At 33.7% G+C, this 20,154-nt stretch overlaps 1 protein-coding gene across 1 annotated transcript in view; it reads left to right on the top strand.

The window, feature by feature from the left end:
* Positions 1–20,154, top strand: part of SRFBP1 (serum response factor binding protein 1) — a 63,179-nt gene that overhangs the window by 18,253 nt on the left and 24,772 nt on the right. Inside the window, exon 4 of the mRNA XM_054488982.2 lies at positions 15,178–15,249. Coding sequence (XP_054344957.1) covers positions 15,178–15,249 — 72 coding nt within the window. The remainder of the gene's footprint in view (positions 1–15,177; positions 15,250–20,154) is intronic.

Below are 20,154 nucleotides of genomic sequence, written 5' to 3' on the forward strand. Positions count from 1 at the left end.
ATTCTTCCCTCCCTGATGTGTAATAATCTTCCTTTTAGCCTTTCTTTTGTGTTTCATAATCTCTAATAATACTGTATTTATACTTTTCCTTCCAACTTTTTGGAAAACACTTCAAACCTATAGAAAATTGTAATACTACAATATAATAATAGTGCGTTGTATCACATCCATGTTTGTACCTTTACTATCAGTGCTGAGTTCTGGCACTTGATTTCAAGTGCCATATGCCAGATTTCTCCATTGTGAAGGTATCTTTTCTGTTTGCTGTTACTAAGTAATCTGTGAAATGATACTGTGAGACTATGTGAATATCCTGTAGTCTTTCACCCAGTGGTTAATGTTCTGTGGCTACATCCGTTAAAACATCTTTATTGTTTCTGTTTCTCTGCTGCAATAATTCTCTGATAATATTTTCATTTTTTGAGAGCAATTTTTTTGAATACCATCAAGGATAGTGATAATAGCCATTTTTGCTTATGGAGAAGAAAAATGTTCTGTTTCCTTTCCTGTTCGTATACTGGGTAATTTTGGACTGTACCCTGGACATTATGAAGTTGCAGAGATCCTGGATTTGGTTATTTTTCTCGGATAAGTGGTTGTTTGAATGAATTTTCTTGGCTAGGTTTTAACTTTAAACTATGTTACTTAGCAGTTCCAGTCTCAGTTTACATCTTCTGTCTTTCAGCAAGATGCTTTGAATCTGCTACTTGTCTGAACACTTAAGATGTTTAGAGGTTTCTTCTCTCTCCCTTCTGGGCTTACCCTGCTCTCTCGGCAGATAAAGTATCCTGGATTCATTTTCTCAGGGGTAGGTCTGCCACTGTTTCTAAACCATGCTGATTGCAGTTGGCCTTAGGCTAAACCTTGAAGAAATGATAACTACTTGTGCTGTATAGCTTTCTATCTTCTTTCCTCCAAGTAAGCTTGGTGGATCCTCCATCAGAGTCTGTCTGTTTCCATTTACTCTCTAGTATCTTCAGATAGGGCTTTTTGGTAGTGTGTCCAGGTGTTATGGTTGTTTTCAGGGTTGGAGGGATGGGGATGATTAATCATGTTATCTTATTCTGAGGGTCTCAAGACACACTAAAATTTTGATTTTAGGAAGATGAAGAAGAATAAGTAAAAGAGGCTGAAAGATGTAGCCAGTGAAGGAGAAAAAGAACCAAGAGTATCTAGGAAACTGTGGAGAAACTCTTTCAAGAAGGGAATGATGAATTAGGTGTTTTTAAAATGAGCACGTTTAAAAACACATTCGAATCAGATTTCCTGCCTCTGGTCTCGCCTTCAAATCATGTTCTGCACTCTAACCAGTGACCTTTCTGAAATGCATATCTAATGGGACTTCTTCCCTGAATGATATACGAGACCCTTTGTGATCTGTACTCTAGCTACCTCTCTGTTGCTTCTGTATCTTCCACTTACCCTGTACCTTTTTTTTTTTTTCACCAGCTAAACTGAATCCCAAACTTAGCACTTTCAGCCCCCCTTGCCTACATCAGAGTTTTTAAACATAGCACATCTCTCCCACCTGAACAAACATTTACTCTTCCTTCAACACCTAATTCTTATGTTAGTTGCTCTAGGAAACTTTCCCTGGCACTTCTGCTCTAATCCCAGAAGAATTACTTACCTACTTTATGCAGGCCCTTTTACTTTGTGTGTATTTCTGCTATCATATGGTATAGCAGTCTGCTTTCATGCCATTCCTGCTTCTTAGACAGAACTTCTTAAGAAAATGGGTTATTTTACTCAATTAATTGTTCCTAACACCTAGTAATGTGTCTGATACAGAGTGAACGCTGCTTGGCTAGCTGACTGACTTCTACTGCAAATTTTGTTTTTACATGTTGGCACGTTTACAGTGTTGAGGTTGTTCTGAGTCGCTAAAGATAAATGGAATACTATGGAACTGTTACTAAGAAGAATCTCTAATCAGAGGCTTTTCTTTTTGCTTGTTAAGTATCAGAAACAGGAGGAAAAAGGTTCTTCATTTTATACAGTCACCTTAGCCAATGCCCTGAGACCATATAACTTCAAATTTAATGTTTTCAAAGGTAGAATTTTGTTTCTAAAAGAGCAAGCAAGATGTCCTGGTTTGTTAGCCTTCTGTACTTAACTGTGACCTTTGAAATTATAAACAGGAAATCATAGCGCTATTTTAAAAGATCAGTATATAATGCTCTCCTCACACTCATGAAACAGCATTTAGTAACAGATCATCATACTGAAATCCCAGTTTGCTTTCTGGCCTGTAATTTCTACAGCTTTAAGTTACTGTTTTGTATAGGTCATATTCCTGAAATTCTTAACACTGTTGCATTTTTAATATATAGGAGTCATGATTTTCATTGGAGGCCATGTTTATATAAAGTCTATGATTGCCTTAAAATATTCTTGTCTTCTAAATAAGAGCATATGTGAAAAATAACGATAGTATGTATCGTCTGTTTTTGAACCGCTTGCTTCTGTTTGAAAACAAAGAGCAAGTTGCAGGCCTTTGTTGGCAAAAGAGATGAAAATGCTATTACTATTTACTGAGTCATAGTATACACCTAAGTTTTAAATAAGGAACTGATTCTAAGGAACTGATTCTGGAATTCTTCACCTAGATAAGCCTACTTCAGAGGCTACTGAGTGTATAAACAAGATTGAGCAGTATGAAGGGAGACAGCAGTATAACATGGCTTTTTTTTTAATGTTTCCCATTTATTTTTGTTTTGTTTTGATTAGATTTTTTTGTTTTGTAATTCTGGAAATTTGAACCTAAACCTTAGCCAAACATTTCCTAATAACTGTGAAAGTATCCAAAGCACTTTTAAATTATTAATTCAAAAATTTTGGACAACCGATACTACTATCGTAATTCCAGTCTGAAATAATATGGTGCCTGAGAAAAGAGTTAAATATTACAACATATTTTGTTGGAAACACATAATAGGAGACAAAGGGCCCTAGAGAAAAGCAGCAATAAGATCAGTAAGTAACTGGTCTTACAAAATGAGATGTTCTTTTTGTTTTTTTTCAACTGGATATCACCTCAATTTGGGGTTAAATGGAGACAAATTATTTTCAAACAAAAAGCTTTTCTTCACAAGGCCATCCATTTTGTTAGAAGAGAATGTCCAGAATGAAGAAGTCTGTCTCTTCGATTTATTTCTTAGAATACAGAAGTGTTCTATGTAGAATCTTCAGACTAATGTAATTGCTGGGTGTCATTTTCTCTGTCTACCTCTTTGTACCTGACAGAAGTGAGCAATTTTATATGCCAGGAACAATTTTGATGTTTTTATTTGGCATAAAAAATGTGATCATGTTTAATCACTTACATTAAACAAACTATTTTGCCTTATTTTCTAAAAAGTATTTCACTGAGAGATAGGACTGTATGGTAAAACAGAAGTTTTTGGAGCTTCATTTGACTGCTTTATCTGGTAATGTCTATGTTTAATTAATATTTTTTGATAAGATGCAGATCATTGTACAGTTGAATTATACAAGTTTTTTAAGCTTTTGTTCACTAAAACAATTATTTTTATATATTGATGAAAATAATGTATAGGTGAAAAATGCATTCAGCTTAATTTTTAGAATATGAAGATTCAACTTTTGACATGAAATTCAGCTTGGAACTAAAGTAAGACAGTACTATTTGTAGACATTTAGTAGTTCTTTAACTGGCTGCCAGCAAAAACCTGACACTAGTAAAATTTCTTAGTAGTAAACTTACTTTGTTTTATTATATTGTTCTGTTCAAGACCCTAAAATTAGCTTCCTGTTGTCTGCCAGATGGGATCTAATTTCTCAGGAGTATTAAAAGCATTTTCATCAGTTGACCCCTGTCATCCTGCACAACTGTATTAACCTCATTTGTATCTAATACTACAGTCAACATTATATTCTCTATACATTGCTCATTCTTGTCTACGGTTTTGTCTAATAACAAGGCAGGATTTTCCACCACATCACACATACTTTTGCAAAATCAGAATGCATCATTTTCACAGCTTTCACCAACCTCTAAAGTAGTGATTTTATTGGGAAAGATGGAGGATGTATGCATAAGGCTTCGTGCCTTAGGGCATATGTCATAATGGATGGGAGTTTTGTGTGATTGGAGAAAGCTCCTCTAGTAATTTGGTTATATTTTTATTGTTCCCACCAACTGCGCTAAACAGAAATTACCCCACTTACTTAAAATTACCCTGCTTACTTCATCTTCATACATACAGTACTTAGGTAATCAGTTTTTAGAAATCTATTATTAACACATCTTTCTGTTACTATGACAGGTTATTGGCATGTTACTTCAAAAATGAAACTCTGTTTGGATTGCCTTTTTACACAATGTTCTGCACATAGAAGGCTTTCTGTGGAATTTCCGTGACATGTTTCAAATATAAATGGGCACATCTATAAGTAGATTTTTAAGAGGTTATAGCAGTATATAATTTTTGTTTCACTTATTTGCTGTGGTGAGTAAATAACATATACAACATCAACATTCCTAGCCATACTACACTTTAATTTTTAAGAATTTGAATTTCTGTAGTCTTTTAATGCATGTAAATGGCATAAATGAAATGTTATTTAAGATGACCATTGCCTTCAACATGATTTTGAAAAGTTACACTAAAACTAATAATGACAGAGGGATCCAGAACAGAGATATTTTCCAGATCAGCTATACCACACAGTCCATTATCATTGTCCAGTTTGCATTGTGACTTTAGATCAGAAGATAAAGTAGCTGTCTTTATTTCAGTTAGCACTGTAGGATTCAAAAGCCAGAAGTTTTACCTGATATTTTTTAGTCTGGTACTTTGCCAGAAAAGTTCAAATACTTATTTATAATGTCATCTCAGAACCATCCTCATGACCAAAACACTTTATTTTGGCTCAACAAAAATATATGTCTATACTTTGTGTGTGCCATGTTTGGCTAGTTTATAAAAATATAGAAATTAATATGGTGTCTGCCTTTGAGAAACTTAAAGTCTAATGAGAAAAATGGAGAGAGCTTCACTGTGATGTATTGAAAGATGCTAATAGACACATTGGAGGAGGGACACTTAGCACTGCTTGAGGATTCAAGGAAGTCTTTCTGTAACAGTGAGTCTTAAAAGTTGAGTGAAACTTTACAAATTATAGGGTGAAAAACTTTAATTTGTATTGCTTCATTGTTTTCTTTTGGTTTTGGGTTTTGTTTTGTTTTTTTTTCTTTTTTACATTTTAAAGGAAGTATGTGTAGAATCAAGAAATACAAAGCTTTTAGATTATTCTGTTAGTTTCTATTCATGAAGTCTGTGTAAAGGAAGATAGTGATTTAAACTCAGATCTCAACATGATCAAGAGAGATTAACTGGTGTGTTTTTTTAATCTAGGTAATAGAAAATAATAAACTTGAATGAAAGACATAGTTATTAAATACACTCTCTGCCATGGTTCCTGCACAGGGGCAGTGTTTACTGACATGTCTGGTTTATGTTATATCTAATACTGTGATAACTGAGATATTTAGTGTAACAATTTATAATACCTAACAAGTAAAAATAACTTCAGTATCCATTCTTTCAACAAGCACTTACTGAGCATTTACCAAATGCCATGTACTTTTCTAGACACTTATGATATATCTGAGAAGAGTAGACAAAGGTTCCTGATCTTTTGTAATTTATTTTTGTGGGGGGTTGGGGGATTAGGGTAGACAGCATAATACATTTAAGTTAATTGTATATCATGTTAGTAGATTATATACTGTGGAAGAAATAGAGCAGAGTGGGAAGGATTAGGAATAATGATGTAAAGTAGATACTTGGATATGTAAGTCTGGAGTTCAGAGAAATTATCTTGGCTACAGATGGAGATTTTGGGGAGATGTTCACATATATATGATATTTAAAATAATGAAACTGGATGAAATCAGTGAGGTGTTATTAGATAATAGTAAAAGGAAGAGTACCAAGGACAGAGTCCTGGTCCATTCTTAAGTTAGAAGAGAAAGAACTAGCAAAGGAGACAAAGAAAAAATAACCAAGAATATGGGTCTGACGTAAGTCAAATGAAGATAGAGTATCAAGAAGAAAGGAAGAATTAACTTAACAAAAATTGATAGGCCAAGAAGGGGACAATGCTGCTGATGCGTTGAGTAAGAGGAGTACTGAGACTTATTCGTTAGATTTAGCAGCGTGGAGATCACCACGGGCTTAAAATAGTGGGATTGATGTAATTGGGACAAAAGCCAGTGAAGTGAGTTGGAGAGAAAATAAAGAGCATTTGGAGATGGCAAGTGTTGACAGGTGTTATAATTAGGGTGATCATATAACCAAATTTCCCTGGGATTGTCCTGGTATTCATTCACCATGTGGCCCAGCGTGTTTATTAATAGGGCCTTATTTTATACTCAGATGGGCCCTAGTCTGAACAACAAATACATGATCATTGTGGTTGTGATTCACTGCTGTCAGTATTCTTTTTGACACCCAAATTTAGCCAATGGTAGTCCCTTTAAGCCAGCCTACATAACTTGTTTGAGACCCTAATTTGAATCCCATTTGTCCTTTTCTGGCATAAGAAATTATCACAGGATTTATACTTTTTCTGCCTCATATCTGTAATCAGCCATTTCTCTAAGAAGTCCTGCTTCATTATTAGTGGTATTTAAAAACCAAAATCCAAAACATGGATAGTTTTTGATTGGAAGGAAAGGGAGTGAGAAAGTTAGGTAGCCAGTTAGAAGGCATTCTAAAGACAAAATTTTGAAAAGCAAACATATTACAAAGATATTGAGGTAGAAAATTTATTCAGGTGATTCTGTGTAGAACTGAATGTTAAACATGGAAGTGCATTATAAAATTAGAGCAGTTAGAGCAGAAAGATACATTAAGGCCAAGTACTGAAAGAATTTAAATACCAAACTGAAAGTTTGACTTCATTGTGTATTCCGGATGGTGATACAATGGGCCTTGGAGTTACTCATCCTCGAGTCTGGAAAACCAATTAGGCTATTATAATCCACACAATCCATGAAGAAGTCTTGAACCTAGGAGTAGGATAATGGTAATACAATGGAGGGAACAGATACAACTGACAGTACCAAAGAGAAAGCAGAAAGGGTGATAGGAGCATAACAGAAGCATAGTGAAGGGACTCCCAGTATCACATGACTCTGAGCTGTCTAATCCTAGCAGCAGAGGATTGAGATGCAATTGGCTTCTATAGAGAACACAGGGATAGGTGTAGGAAGAAGATATGATATTTTATTTGGAAAAAAAATCTATTGGCAATATGATGATAGTGTATAACTTTATTGAAGTTTCATCTAGAACTGTATTTAAAAAGCAGAACAGTATTTAGGAAATTAAGTTTTTGTTGTCACTGAAAGGTAATCATAATGAAATTCTCAACTATAGAAAAGTATGAAGATTTTGATGTCTCTCACTCTCACAAGTTATTTCAGATTCTTTATTTCAGAGAAATGACTCATTTTCAAATAGACCAAAAATCTAGAACCCAGACTTTTCTTGGCACCTTCTAATTTTTTGTATTGGGGCATAATCCCTTATAACCTAAATATACTATTCCAATTTTGATCACACTTTGGAAAATACAAACATGTTTTATATTTTATTAAGTTAAAAGCCTGACTCTGATAAGATTCTTTTGAAATTAAAAATGTCAACATGGTTATTGCCTCCAAGTTGCTTTTTGTATTTACCCAATCTCCCTTCCCACAGCACAATTCAGAGTAGTTTGGTTACAAATGTTTACTTTCCCTGCTTAACCAGAGGCAACACTACACTGCTTATACAGTTATGAGTCACTATATTAGATTGTTCAAACAAAGTCCTTGGAAAGAAGAAAGACAAGGTTGTAGCTAAATAACCAAAGTTGGGATTACCTAATTTTGACTTAATTTGATATTTTGTGTAAAAGCAAAAAGTGTCATCTAGCACTGTGGGAATAAGAGAACTGGAATAATTCTGATGGATCTGGCTATTAGGGGATGACGTCTTTAATGTAGAAAACATGAATAATATTAGTTTAACATAATTAGGAAGGAATTCAAACAATTTTTAATTGATCATCACTGACAATATAGCCACAAAGCAGAATATAGGGATTCTAGTCCTAGCCCTGCTTTGATTCTTTGAATGAGTTTCTTAAAGTTCCTTGGGTCATGATTTCCTCTTCTATAAAATGAGTGGGTCAGGAGTCCCCAAGACCACTCTGAGCCTCGATGATTCTCTAGAAAGATTCACAGGACTCATAAAAGGCTTGTTATACTCACAAAAAGTTTATTACTCTTCAAGGATACAGATTAAAATCAGCAAAAGGAAGAGGCACATGGGGTGAAGTCCAGGAAAAAATAGGCATAATTTTAGGTGACATCTCTCAGTGGAGTCATATGGCCACATTCCCATCATAATGTAACAACATGTTCAAAGTGTTGTCAACCAGGAAAGCTCACCTGAGCCTAGGTGTTGAGGGTTTTTATTGGCTGTTAGTCATGTAAGCATGAATTGCTTGCATGGCTGACCTCAGCTATTCAGACTGAAGCCACCCAAAGTGAAAACACATTCACCGTAAATCACATTGTTAACATAAACTCTCTGATCAGATTGGTACCTTGTGGCCCACAGGCTCAGAGGTCATCTCCTAGGAGCTGGCCAAGGGCTAGTCCTGATGACAGGCCTTTCTCAAGTATGTACAGAGTTGAGCAACCTAAATTTTCTTTTTCCAAATTGAAATGTATCTAGGTATTTTTTTTCTCCTAAGTTCATAATGTATAACTTTTACATAAAATTTGCATATTACTATGTGGAAAAATGCATTATATTCTGCATTCGAAATTGCAGAATATTTAGAGTATTTGCAGTTGTATTCATTTTAGAGAAAAACCTAAATTCAAGAGAACTACATTTATCTGAAAAAAAAAAAGACATTGGAATTTGTTTATTTGTTTGTTTGAGACGGAGTCTAGCTCTATTGCCAGGCTGGAGTGCAGTGGCATGATCTCGGCCCACTGCAACCTCCACCTCCCAGGTTCAAGTGATTCTCCTGCCTCAGCCTCCTGAGTAGCTGGGATTACAGTCACGCGCCACTACACCCAGCTACTTTTTGTATTTTTTTTTAGTAGAGATGGGGTTTCACCATGTTGTCCAGGATGGTCTCCATCTCCTGACATCGTGATCTGCCCACCTCAGCTTCCCAAAGTGCTGGGATTACAGGTGTGAGCCACCGCGCCCTGCCTGGAATTAGTTTTAGATGAAGGAAGCCTAAGTGTCGCTGTCTGGTTAATCATTTTACTTAGCATTAACAATATACACTAGGAAGCGCATGGTGTAACAGTATCATATAAGCACAAACTAGTTTCTTTCACAATTTTAAGTGGTATTAACCACAATTAAATGTGGTACATGAGGGACTAGGTGATCTTTAAACAGTGAATACATATAAAATGTCCTTGGAATAGGTATATAACTCCTGTCTAAAATGTCTATTACTGGGTCTAGAAATGAATCTTAGTTTTCCATTTGGCATGAAACCTTTCCTCAGAAAGAACAAGGTTGTATCTGGCACCTGCCTGGCTTAATACCTAATGTAGTTTCTCAGCCATTCACAATTATAAATCTGTATATTTCAGTGAGTCTTTAAGTAGTGCTTTACCTTCTCCCATTATAAGTAAAACAGAGTAATTTAGAATACTTATGAGCGGTAAGTACTCTTCTTTGCAACACCCTAGTAGTACTCTTGGCTGATTTTTTTTCCCAGCATTTGTTCTCTTTCAACTTTGTTTCTCTAAAGAAAAAGCCTAGATTGGCAACTGAAAATTTTTTGGCAAATCTTGGATTTGAATTTTTTGCTAATAAGAGACTTTACTGATTTTTTTCCTCTCTCACTAAGAAATAGACTTAAAACGGAGCTACCATTCAACCCAGGAATACCACTACTGGGTATATACCGGAAAAATTAAGTCATTCTACCAAAGACACATGGACGTCTATGTTCACGGCTGCACTATTTACAATAGCAAAGACATGGAATCAGTGCAGGTGCCCATCAATGGTAGATTGAATAAAGAAAATGTGGTCCATATATACTATGGAATACTGTGCAGCCATAAAAAAAGAATGAAATCATGTCATTTGCAGCAACATGGATGGAGCTGCAGGCTATATTCTAAAGCAAATTAAGAGTCGAAGAGAAAAGCAAATACTGCATGTTCTCATTCTCACTTACAAGTAGGAGCTAATCATTGAGTACCTATGGACTTAAAATGGGAACAGCAGACACCGTGGACTACTAGAGGGTGGAGTGGGGAGAAGTCTGGGTTAAAAAACTACCAATGGGGTTCTATCCTCACTACCAGCATGACGGGATCTTTACTCCAAACCTCAGCATCACACAATATTTCCATGTAACAAATCTGTACATGTACCCTTGTATCTAAAATAAAAGTTGGGAAAAAAAGGAAATAGACATTTAAAATGTTTCTACTCTGGTCCAATTCTGTTCAACATGTGTCATCGTGCTTGACTCTCATAGTCAAAGGTGAATAAGACACCATTCTTACCCTTGAAGAGCTTACACTCTAGGCTCTTGGTTCCATTTTTCTGTCAAGAATATGGAGAACAAAGGTTATTGTAAGCATAAATTGTTTGTTTTATGTATGTCCTCAACACATTTTCTTTTGACTACATGTCTTATTGCCTGACCACGTTCTCACTTGAAGCAGAAGTGTTCCCAACAAGCTGGTTAGAATATATGTACACTTCTGAATAGTTAGCCAGAAAGCTATGATTCTTTAGTGCCCAAGCCTCTACATACCATTTGTCTTTCAGAGTTTGCTACGTTTTAGCAAAATTAGGGCTTACCTGCTTTCCAGTGCACTTGTAGAAAGCAATTTATAATGAAGAGAGTTGATGTATTGTCAGGTAAGGGACCCCAGCCTCAAATCCAGGGAAGTTGTCCATCATCCCAGGCATTCTTTGTAAATAATGAATTACTTCAGATCTTGAAAACTCAATTCCGCATGTCTCCTCCAGTTTTAATTACTGGTCTTCTGGATTCTACTGAGTTTTGCTATGACTGGCTTCCATAATCAATTTGATAGGTAATTTATATGTTCTTAAAACACAAGTAAATTTTGTGGCCAAATTATAATGTATTAATGACACTATTAAATTCAGTCCTACAGTGATTAAAAGAAAGTTGTTTAAAATTCTCCCTTAAAAAATAGATATTTTGAGTTAAAATATATGTAAATCTAGGTTTCAGAGCAGTTAGAGAAATAATTTGCGAGTCCTGACAATTGAGCATGAACTTCCCAAGCAGACTTCACAGCAGACTCTTAGAAGGATTCAGAAAAGCTGTGTGTGAAATTTTCTCTAATCTTTTAATAGGAACACTAATATTTAAGGTGCTATCTGTGCAATTGTAATAGTACATCAAAAGGAGCCTTATTCTGAAAGTCAGTACCTGATTTCTTCTGAATAAGAAGTATAGGAAGATAAGAATAACTTCATAATATATCATTTATTGCAGTTTTTGTGTTGTCTAAAAAAAAGTCTTAGTTTCTCATTGTTTACTTAAAATAGTACCTGACAATTCCAGTTATAGCACAGCTTTCCTATCCATCCATATTTGCTAAACACAATTTTTACATTTTATATGAAACATGTTTTAGGAGATAGTATTCCCTTTTAATCACACATATAGCTGTATTTAAAACTAAGGTAATAAACGAGTTGGTCCAAAATACTGAAGTGTAAATGGTATAATACAAAAAGTTTAAGCCATCCAAATGCATCTATATTTTACTTAGTTTTAAGGTAAATGTTTAATTATTGGCGTTATTTATGGCACATAGTGTTTGTCCGAATAATATGGTATAATGAATTATTTTATAATACGAAGACTGGTAGGAGATGGAAAATACATTAGTTTCCTAGTGCTTCTGTATCAAATTATGACAAATTTAGTGGCATAAAACAACACAAATATATTGTCTTACAGTGCTGAAGGTTAGAAGTCCTAACAGTAACAGGACTGTATTATTTCTGTAGACTTTCAGTGGGGCCATATTCTCCCTGTAGGCTCTAGGGGAGAATTTTTCCTGCCTTTTCAGCTTCTGTAGGCCACCTGCATTCCTTGACTCATGGTGTCTTTCTCCATCTTCAAGGCAAGCAGCATAGCATCTTCTCTTCCCTCTCTCTTTCTCTTCTCCCCCCTCCACCTCCACCATTTCCGACAGTTCGGTTTTTTTTTGTTTGTTTGTTTTTGTTTTTTTTCTCTGCATCTCCTTCTCTTTGACCTTTCTGCTACCCTCTTGTAAGGAAGACTGTGATTACATTTGGCTTACCTGGATAATCCAGGATAATAACCCCATCTTAAAAAATTCTTAACTTAATTACATCAGCAAAGTCCCTTCTGCCGTGTAAAATAACATGTTCATAGGCTCATGGACGTCTTCCAGGAGCTATTCAGCCTAGCACCCAATGTGTAATTAATCGCTACTTAGGTTCTAAAAGTAGAGGTTATTGTGATCGTGCTTCGTGTTTGCGTATCATACTACTAGAGCTACAAATGGTTTTCTCTTTCTCAATCAAATAATATGTTTTCCACTTATATTAGCCCATTTTAGAGGTATTATATTCCTAAACTACTCCCTTTAGTTTTTATTACATGGATTTTTTAATGTCTTAAGTTTAATATCTACCATGTATCTGGGGCTTTGGGTTTCTGGGGCAAAAAAAGTAAAACAGTGAATGAGCTTTTTAAAAATTTTGATACTCTGGCTCCTGCTATTGCTATGAGTAATAAATTGCCCTTTGTCTCCGACCCAGGAGGCTTGTGTCTTTTACCAACATCTGTGATACTGTATTTGGCTAACTTGTTAGCTTGCAAATCTCGACATTGGGTATTGCTAATAATTAATCCAACAAATTGACAGCCTTAGTGGCAAACGTATTTCTTTAAATATACCCAACCTGATTAAATTCATATCAACTTCACTTTCTATATATCTTTTAAATATATTTTGTTGATTTTGAACCTTCACATCATTCTCCCTGTAATATTTCTGAAAGACCACGGAAGTTGCCAAAATTACCTGCCTGGGTTGCTCAGTCCCTCACATTTATGAAAAAACATATGTATATATTCCTTTCTGCTGAAAGGGTTATAATAACACTCAGCTCATATAAATCATGCTTCATTTTAAAACCTGTGTTTCTCATACCTAGAAGATTCTGATGGTCTTGTTTAAATGGTCATATGACATCATCACAAACCATGAAATATAAATTGATTTTGTGTTAGTTTTTCATGAATGCTTTTAAACATGGTAGAGATTTTTTGAATTTATCATAGAGGCAGTAGGCCAGAAAGATGATGATCTAATAAAGGTACTAGTTAAGGTCAGTCTTTCTACCACCCAGTTATAGGACCTTGGACAAATCACGATTTGAGTCTTACTTTTCACTTGTTAAATGAAGAATTGACAGAGGTAATTTTGGTTACTTTTAGTTGAGTAATTTAATTCACTTACTTTCATTATTTTTATTTAACAATACAGTTGTTTTAAGGCTAATAACCACTTTAAATGCTTTTCAGAAATTTTGATACGTAGCATTTTCTTATTGTTAGACTGACATATCTGTTTATCTTTTCCCTTTCTCAAGACTTGTTTAGTTGAGGTGGTTTTATTTATTTATTGTTTTAATTCCAGGTGGAAGGGCCTTTTGTAATTTTTCCTTTATTGATTAGTTGATTTTCTTTCATTTCTACTTTTTCATTGTGATCGGAGAGTGTTGCTAATAATATTTTACTTGATGGAGCTTACTGTTACTATACTTTCTTTGACTTAATAGATGATAATTTTTATCAATATTGCATGTGTACTTGAGAAGAAGATACAATTGTTGTTAAGATCTTGTAATTTTATTTCCCTATTTTGTTCTTTCTTGACTGGAAGTTGTGTGTCAGAGTCTTGAGCTAATAAATAGTATTTCTGTTTCCTTTATTTCGTGAAGTTTCTGCTTTATGTAATAGTTGTGTTTTATTTGACACATAGTCATAAATGTTATCTTCTTTGTCTTCGTTTTGTTTTCTTTGCCTCAGTTTTATCTGAAACACAGTCTCAGCACCTGCTTTCTAGTTTTTCCTGTTTGCCTGGTATATCTTTGAACCTTTTTAAATAACTGTGTTCTTTGTGAGTCTTTATTATATACAGTATAGAGTTAGGTTTTGCTTTGATTCAACAGTTTGAAAATATTTTTCTTCTAATAGGCACATTACACTAATTCACATTCTGTTATATTCCTGATGTTTTCTTTCAACTCTGTCGTATTTTATATTCTAATTACTGAATATTCTATGTTGTATTTACTGTGTATTTCTCCACTTTAATGTGTCTTACTTGCGATTTTCAAAAAATTATTTTGGTATTTAGAAAAATCTGTATTTTCTTTCCATGGATGCCATTGTATTTATATCTCTCATATTGCCTATACTTTTCCATTTTCTTATGTAATCTTTTATTTTCTACTCTGTTCGTTTTGAACAGTATCCTTTAACTCCTGTTTACCTGGCCTAGATGGTAGTTGGTAATCTTATTCTTTCCCCGTCTCCTCTACTTTTTCTAGTTGTAGTTTTTCTTGCTTAATCAAAACATATAAAGCCTACCTACTGTTCTTTCTCCTATACCCCCACACTTGTTTTACTCATAGCTCTACAAATAGATACAGTACTCAACATCAATTATTTTATCGAAGTTATCTCTTGCTGGCTTCTAGAAGATTCCTCAGGAGAGGCACATATATATAATATTTCCTGAATTCTTGCAGTTCAAACTGGTTTTCTATATATTAGATATTTGAAGAGCTGCTTGACTGGGTGTAAAATCCTAAGGTTAGAGTTGTCTGTATTGAGTTCCTTGAAAATATTGCTTCTTACTTGCCTTGTATGTTGTTCTTAGAAGGATTTGCTCTTAAAGTCATTTTGCTGTGGCTATTTTAGTAGCATGATAATATCTTACTGGGGTGGGAGTTAATTCTTTTCTCAAAATTAAGATGTTATTTAATATTAAGTTTCTAAAGATATGGAAAGGAACTTAATAATAGTGATAATTTAAAAATAGACACATAACTAAAATTAATTTGTTTTATTCTTTGACAGGAATTGAAACCTGATATGGTAACTAAATCTGCTCTTGGTGATGATATCAACTTTGAAAAAATCTGCAAAAAGGTATATCTGCAGTAGATTATATTTGTCTTATGAAAAGTTTCTCATCTATATTGCTTACTTTTTTCTTGAAGAGAAAACTTACCAAGAAGCCATGCTATTAGTTTGTAATTACTTTTCCTAACTGAACTCCATTACTGCCACCAAAAAAAAATTTATACTAATTTATGTATTTTGTTTTGCTGTAATATCATACCTTCGAGGTCCTTAAAGGTATGTTGAACTTAATATGACATTTCATGTATTATATAAAAATTAGTCTGTTGATCATACTACTTAAAACTAAAATGCTTTATTACTTTTCCAAATATTTTTTATGAATATCTCATTTAATCTGTACATTTACTCTTTGAAAGATGTTTTTTCACCCTCTTTTTACAAATGAGGAAACTGGAACCCAAAAAGAATTAAATTAGGTGATTAAGAACACGTCACTGTTAGGTGGCATCATCATTACATTTTTCTACATCTTCCACTCTTTGGATTTTCTACTCCTGCTTCTTCCTTACTAATTCCCTTTTATAATTTGTACCCACGTTGCTCCACTTGAGAACAGATTTTGTATTAATTGATTTTTCTGTATTGCGTTTCTTTTTACTTTCATTGATTTTTGCTCCACTCTACATTCTTTCCATCTTTTTGATTTGTGTTTTTTTCTGGTTTCTTAATGTGGAAGCTTAAATTACTGGTTTTAGACCTTTTCTATTAAAAGCATTTAATGCTATGCATTTATCTGTAAGCAATACTTTAGCTGCATCTCATAAATTTTGTTATGCTGTATTTTCTTTTTTATTTTATTTTATTTTATTATTATTATACTTTAAGTTTTAGGGTACATGTGCACAATGTGCAGGTTAGTTACATATATATACATGTGCCATGCTGGTGTGCTGCACCCATTAACTTGTCATTTAGCATTAGGTATATCTCCTAATGCTATCCCTCCCCCCTCCCCCCACCCCACAACAGTCCCCGGTGTGTGATGTTCCCCTTCCTGTGTCCATGTGTTCTCAATGTTCAATTCCCACCTATGGGTGAGAACATGCGATGTTTGATTTTTTGTCCTTGCAATAGTTTACTGAGAATGATGATTTCCAATTTCATCCATGTCCCTACATAGGACATGAACTCATCATTTTTTATGGCTGCATAGTATTCCATGGTATATATGTGCCACATTTTCTTAATCCAGTCTGTCATTGTTGGACATTTGGGTTGGTTCCAAGTCTTTGCTATTGTGAATAGTGCCGCAATAAACATACGTGTGCATGTGTCTTTATAGCAGCATGATTTATAATCCTTTGGGTATATACCCAGTAATGGGATGGCTGGGTCAAATGGTATTTCTAGTTCTAGATCCCTGAGGAATCGCCACACTGACTTCCACAATGGTTGAACTAGTTTATGCTGTATTTTCTTTTCTTAGTTTAAAATGTTTTAAGTTTCTTTTAAACCCTCTTTGATTCATGGTTTAATTCGAAATGTGTTGCTTAATTTCCAGACAGTTAGGGGTTTTCCAGTATCTTTTTGCTATTTTTTGTTTATTTAATTCCTTTATGATCCATGAACATAAACTTTGTGATTTCTATTCTTTTGAATGTTGTACTATTTGTTATAGTCCAGAGTATAGCATATCTTGGTAAATATTTCATGTGCACTTGAAGACAACATATATTCTGTTGGGATATCTGTAAATGTTAAGTCAAATTGGTTGATGGTATTCAGATTATCCATATTTTTACTGTTTTTTGTTCTGCCTACTTTATTAAGAGCTGTGTTGGAACCTCCATCTATGAATGTCAGTTTGCCTATTTGATCTTTCAGTTTTGTCACTTTTTGCCGTATTCATTTGGAAACATGTATATTAGATATGTAAACTTTTAGGATTTATGTTCTTGGGGCACTGATCCTTTATCATTATGTAATGGCCCTCCTTAACTCCGACAATATTTATTGTGCTGAAGTCTGTCTTGTCTGAAATTTATACCACTGCTTTAGCTTTCTTTTGGTTAGTGTTTACATTCAATATCTTTCTCTGTCATTTTACTTTTTAACCTGCATATGTCTGTGTACTTAAGGTGATTTTAAAAAAAATCAATAGCATATGCTTGGATCATGCTTTTTATCCAATCTGATAATCTCTCTTTTAAGTGGTATGTTTAAGCCATTTCTATTCAATGTGATTATTGATGTGGTTGGATTAAAATCTACCAGTTAGCAGTTGCTTTCTATTTGTTTCATATCTTTTTTGCTTTGTTTTTCTTCTTTTTTGGTCTCCTGTGAGTTAATTGAGCATCTTATCTCTTCTATTGACCTATTCATTACATGTACATATTTTATTATTGTTTTTTAGTGTTCACTCTAAACAGTTCATAATATACACCTTTAATTAACCAAAATCTGCTTTCACCTAGTTTTATGCTGTTTTATATGCAGTGTAATGATCTAAAAACAGTAAATGCCAATTACTTTATGCCTTCTATTGTGCCATCGTTGTTAAACATTTTACATATGCTATAAGCATATAATAGATTTTCCTATTTTTGCTTTGAACATTTGAACGTTCAGTTCAGTTTCAAAATAATTAAACATAAAAATAAATCATTTTTTTACTTTCACTTATTCAGTTTTGATTGCTCTTTATTTCCTTGTTTAAATCCAAGTTTTCTGCTGGTGTATTTGTTTTTCCTGAAGACTCTTAAAATATCTTGAAGAGTAGATCTGCTGGCAGTAAGTTTCTACAATTTTTTTGGCAAGAAAGTTTTTGTTTGTCCTTTATTTTAAAAAATATTTTTACTAAGTATAGAATTCTGTGTTGATAGTTCTTGTCTTTCTGCACTTTGTCGTCTTGCTTCTTTAATTTTGTAAAAGTCTGACATAATTCTTATCTTTGGTCCTCTGTATATAATGCCCCACCTCATCCCACTCCAAATTGACTATAAGATGTTCACTCTGACTGGTTCAGTGTGAATTTGCTATTTGTCCATCTTTTTTGTTTTTTGCTCTTTCTGGTTCTCTAACTCTCCGTATAGGAACCAGAAATTCACAAGTCTCAACATCTGAATTTTAGAAGAAAAGAAACCAGAAATCTAAATTTTGCATTAATTTTTATGATAAACTATAAGACTACCAAATTTTGGGTTATCTAGAGTGTAACCTTGATCTGTGTGTTCCCAGAGGATACATTATCATTCTTTCTGCCTTCAGGAGACTTGAATAGAAAAATTTGACATACGCTGACTCTGGATGTCATGTTTTTAATCAATAAAATACTTCAATGAGATCACCATTAAAGGTCCCTCTTCCAAGCTCATAAGTTTTTCTCTTTTTTCTAAACCTCCATAAAGTTTTGCTTTTGAGAATCACTATTCTTAAAAAGTGATGGGATAATTCAAATGTAATAAATCAGAGCATACTTTAAAATATACTATGATAATTATATAAAAGTTTCTAATCATAACTACTTGAGTAAAATGAATAAAAGTTTGTGTAATGTTAAGATCTCTCAAATTGTTGGAAATTTTGCTGTAACAGATTGGTAGCTAAATACTCATTCAGTAGATGTTTATGTGCAAATCAGCATGCTAGATGATTTAGGGCCATGATTTCCAAAACTTATTTTTCTCAGAACCTTTTGTTAAAAATTTTACCCCACACTAAGTGTTGTATATTAAATAAATGAAAACAGCTACTGTGGGGATTGGGGCTGGCAGTTAAGAAGCCAAGTCATCCTTTGGTATCTTAAAAGCATTGCTAAGGACAGTACAAGAAAATATAAGAGATAATCTTAACCACAGAGTTTATTTCTAAAAGAGAATTTATACTTTAATTATAAGGTGTGTATAAGAAAAAGATTTAAAAATACTCATTCTTATATTACGTATTGACTTGTCTTTAAAACTGAATTATTTATTAAATACAACATATATTCAGTGCTTATAGTTTTCACTAAAGTATGTTGGATACAATCACATTTAATTTTTAATATTCGCAACTCTAGTGGAGAAGTTTTGATTGGTAGAGAATTACATCCCCATTGTATAAAGTAGGAAACTAGAGCTCATGGAGATTAGTTTGTCCAGATTAACACAATCAGCAAGTTAACTAAACAAGAATGTAAATCCATGTCTTCTGAAGGTTTCATTAACATAGCAGGGTTTTGATCTGGATTTCATTCTTATTCATTCTTCTGCATAATCTGATTTTCATCATTAATTATGACAAATCTGGATTTTCCTATGTTTACTTTTCTTCAGGATTGCTGTGGAATCCATGTAATGGGCTTACTCTTTTTGAATTTTTAAATATAGTATAACTTCAAAAACTAAATTCTTACCAATGACTTTTATTTGAGGTTCTGATTAGATTTAGATTTAGAATTACGTATTGTGAAAGTATGTTTGGAACAGATACTGCATAGTTTTTACTTTTCTTCCTCTCCATCGTTCCTAAGGAGGAATCATCAGTCCACTGGCATCATTAGTAGTTCATGGCAGTAATTATGTGAGATGTGAGAAATTGTTGAATATTAGAGTTTCAAAGTGTTGAGAATATTGTGAATATTGAGAATATTGAGAATTATGTGAGAAATTGTTGTAATTATGTGAGATGTGAGAAATTGTTGAATATTAGAGTCTCAAAGTGTTGAGAATATTTTTCAGGGAAAATCCAAAGATTAAAAAGTTCTTTGAACTGGATGATGTTAAGGTTTTTTCCCAGCCTTAAGAAAAAAAGCACTCTGATGCTACATTTATGTAGACTCTCACTCATTTCTCTACAATTAATTAATGTTAGTCATGTTAAATTTTAAGGCATTTTCTGGCAAGAAAAGCTGTCCTTGTCAGAAAAGCAACACCAAAGTTATGAGTGCAGTTTTGCAGTGAGTATTTTTAGTCTATATAATTCATT

The sequence above is a fragment of the Pongo pygmaeus genome, chromosome 4 (assembly GCF_028885625.2).
Source record: "Pongo pygmaeus isolate AG05252 chromosome 4, NHGRI_mPonPyg2-v2.0_pri, whole genome shotgun sequence".
NCBI classification, from domain to species: domain Eukaryota; kingdom Metazoa; phylum Chordata; class Mammalia; order Primates; family Hominidae; genus Pongo; species Pongo pygmaeus.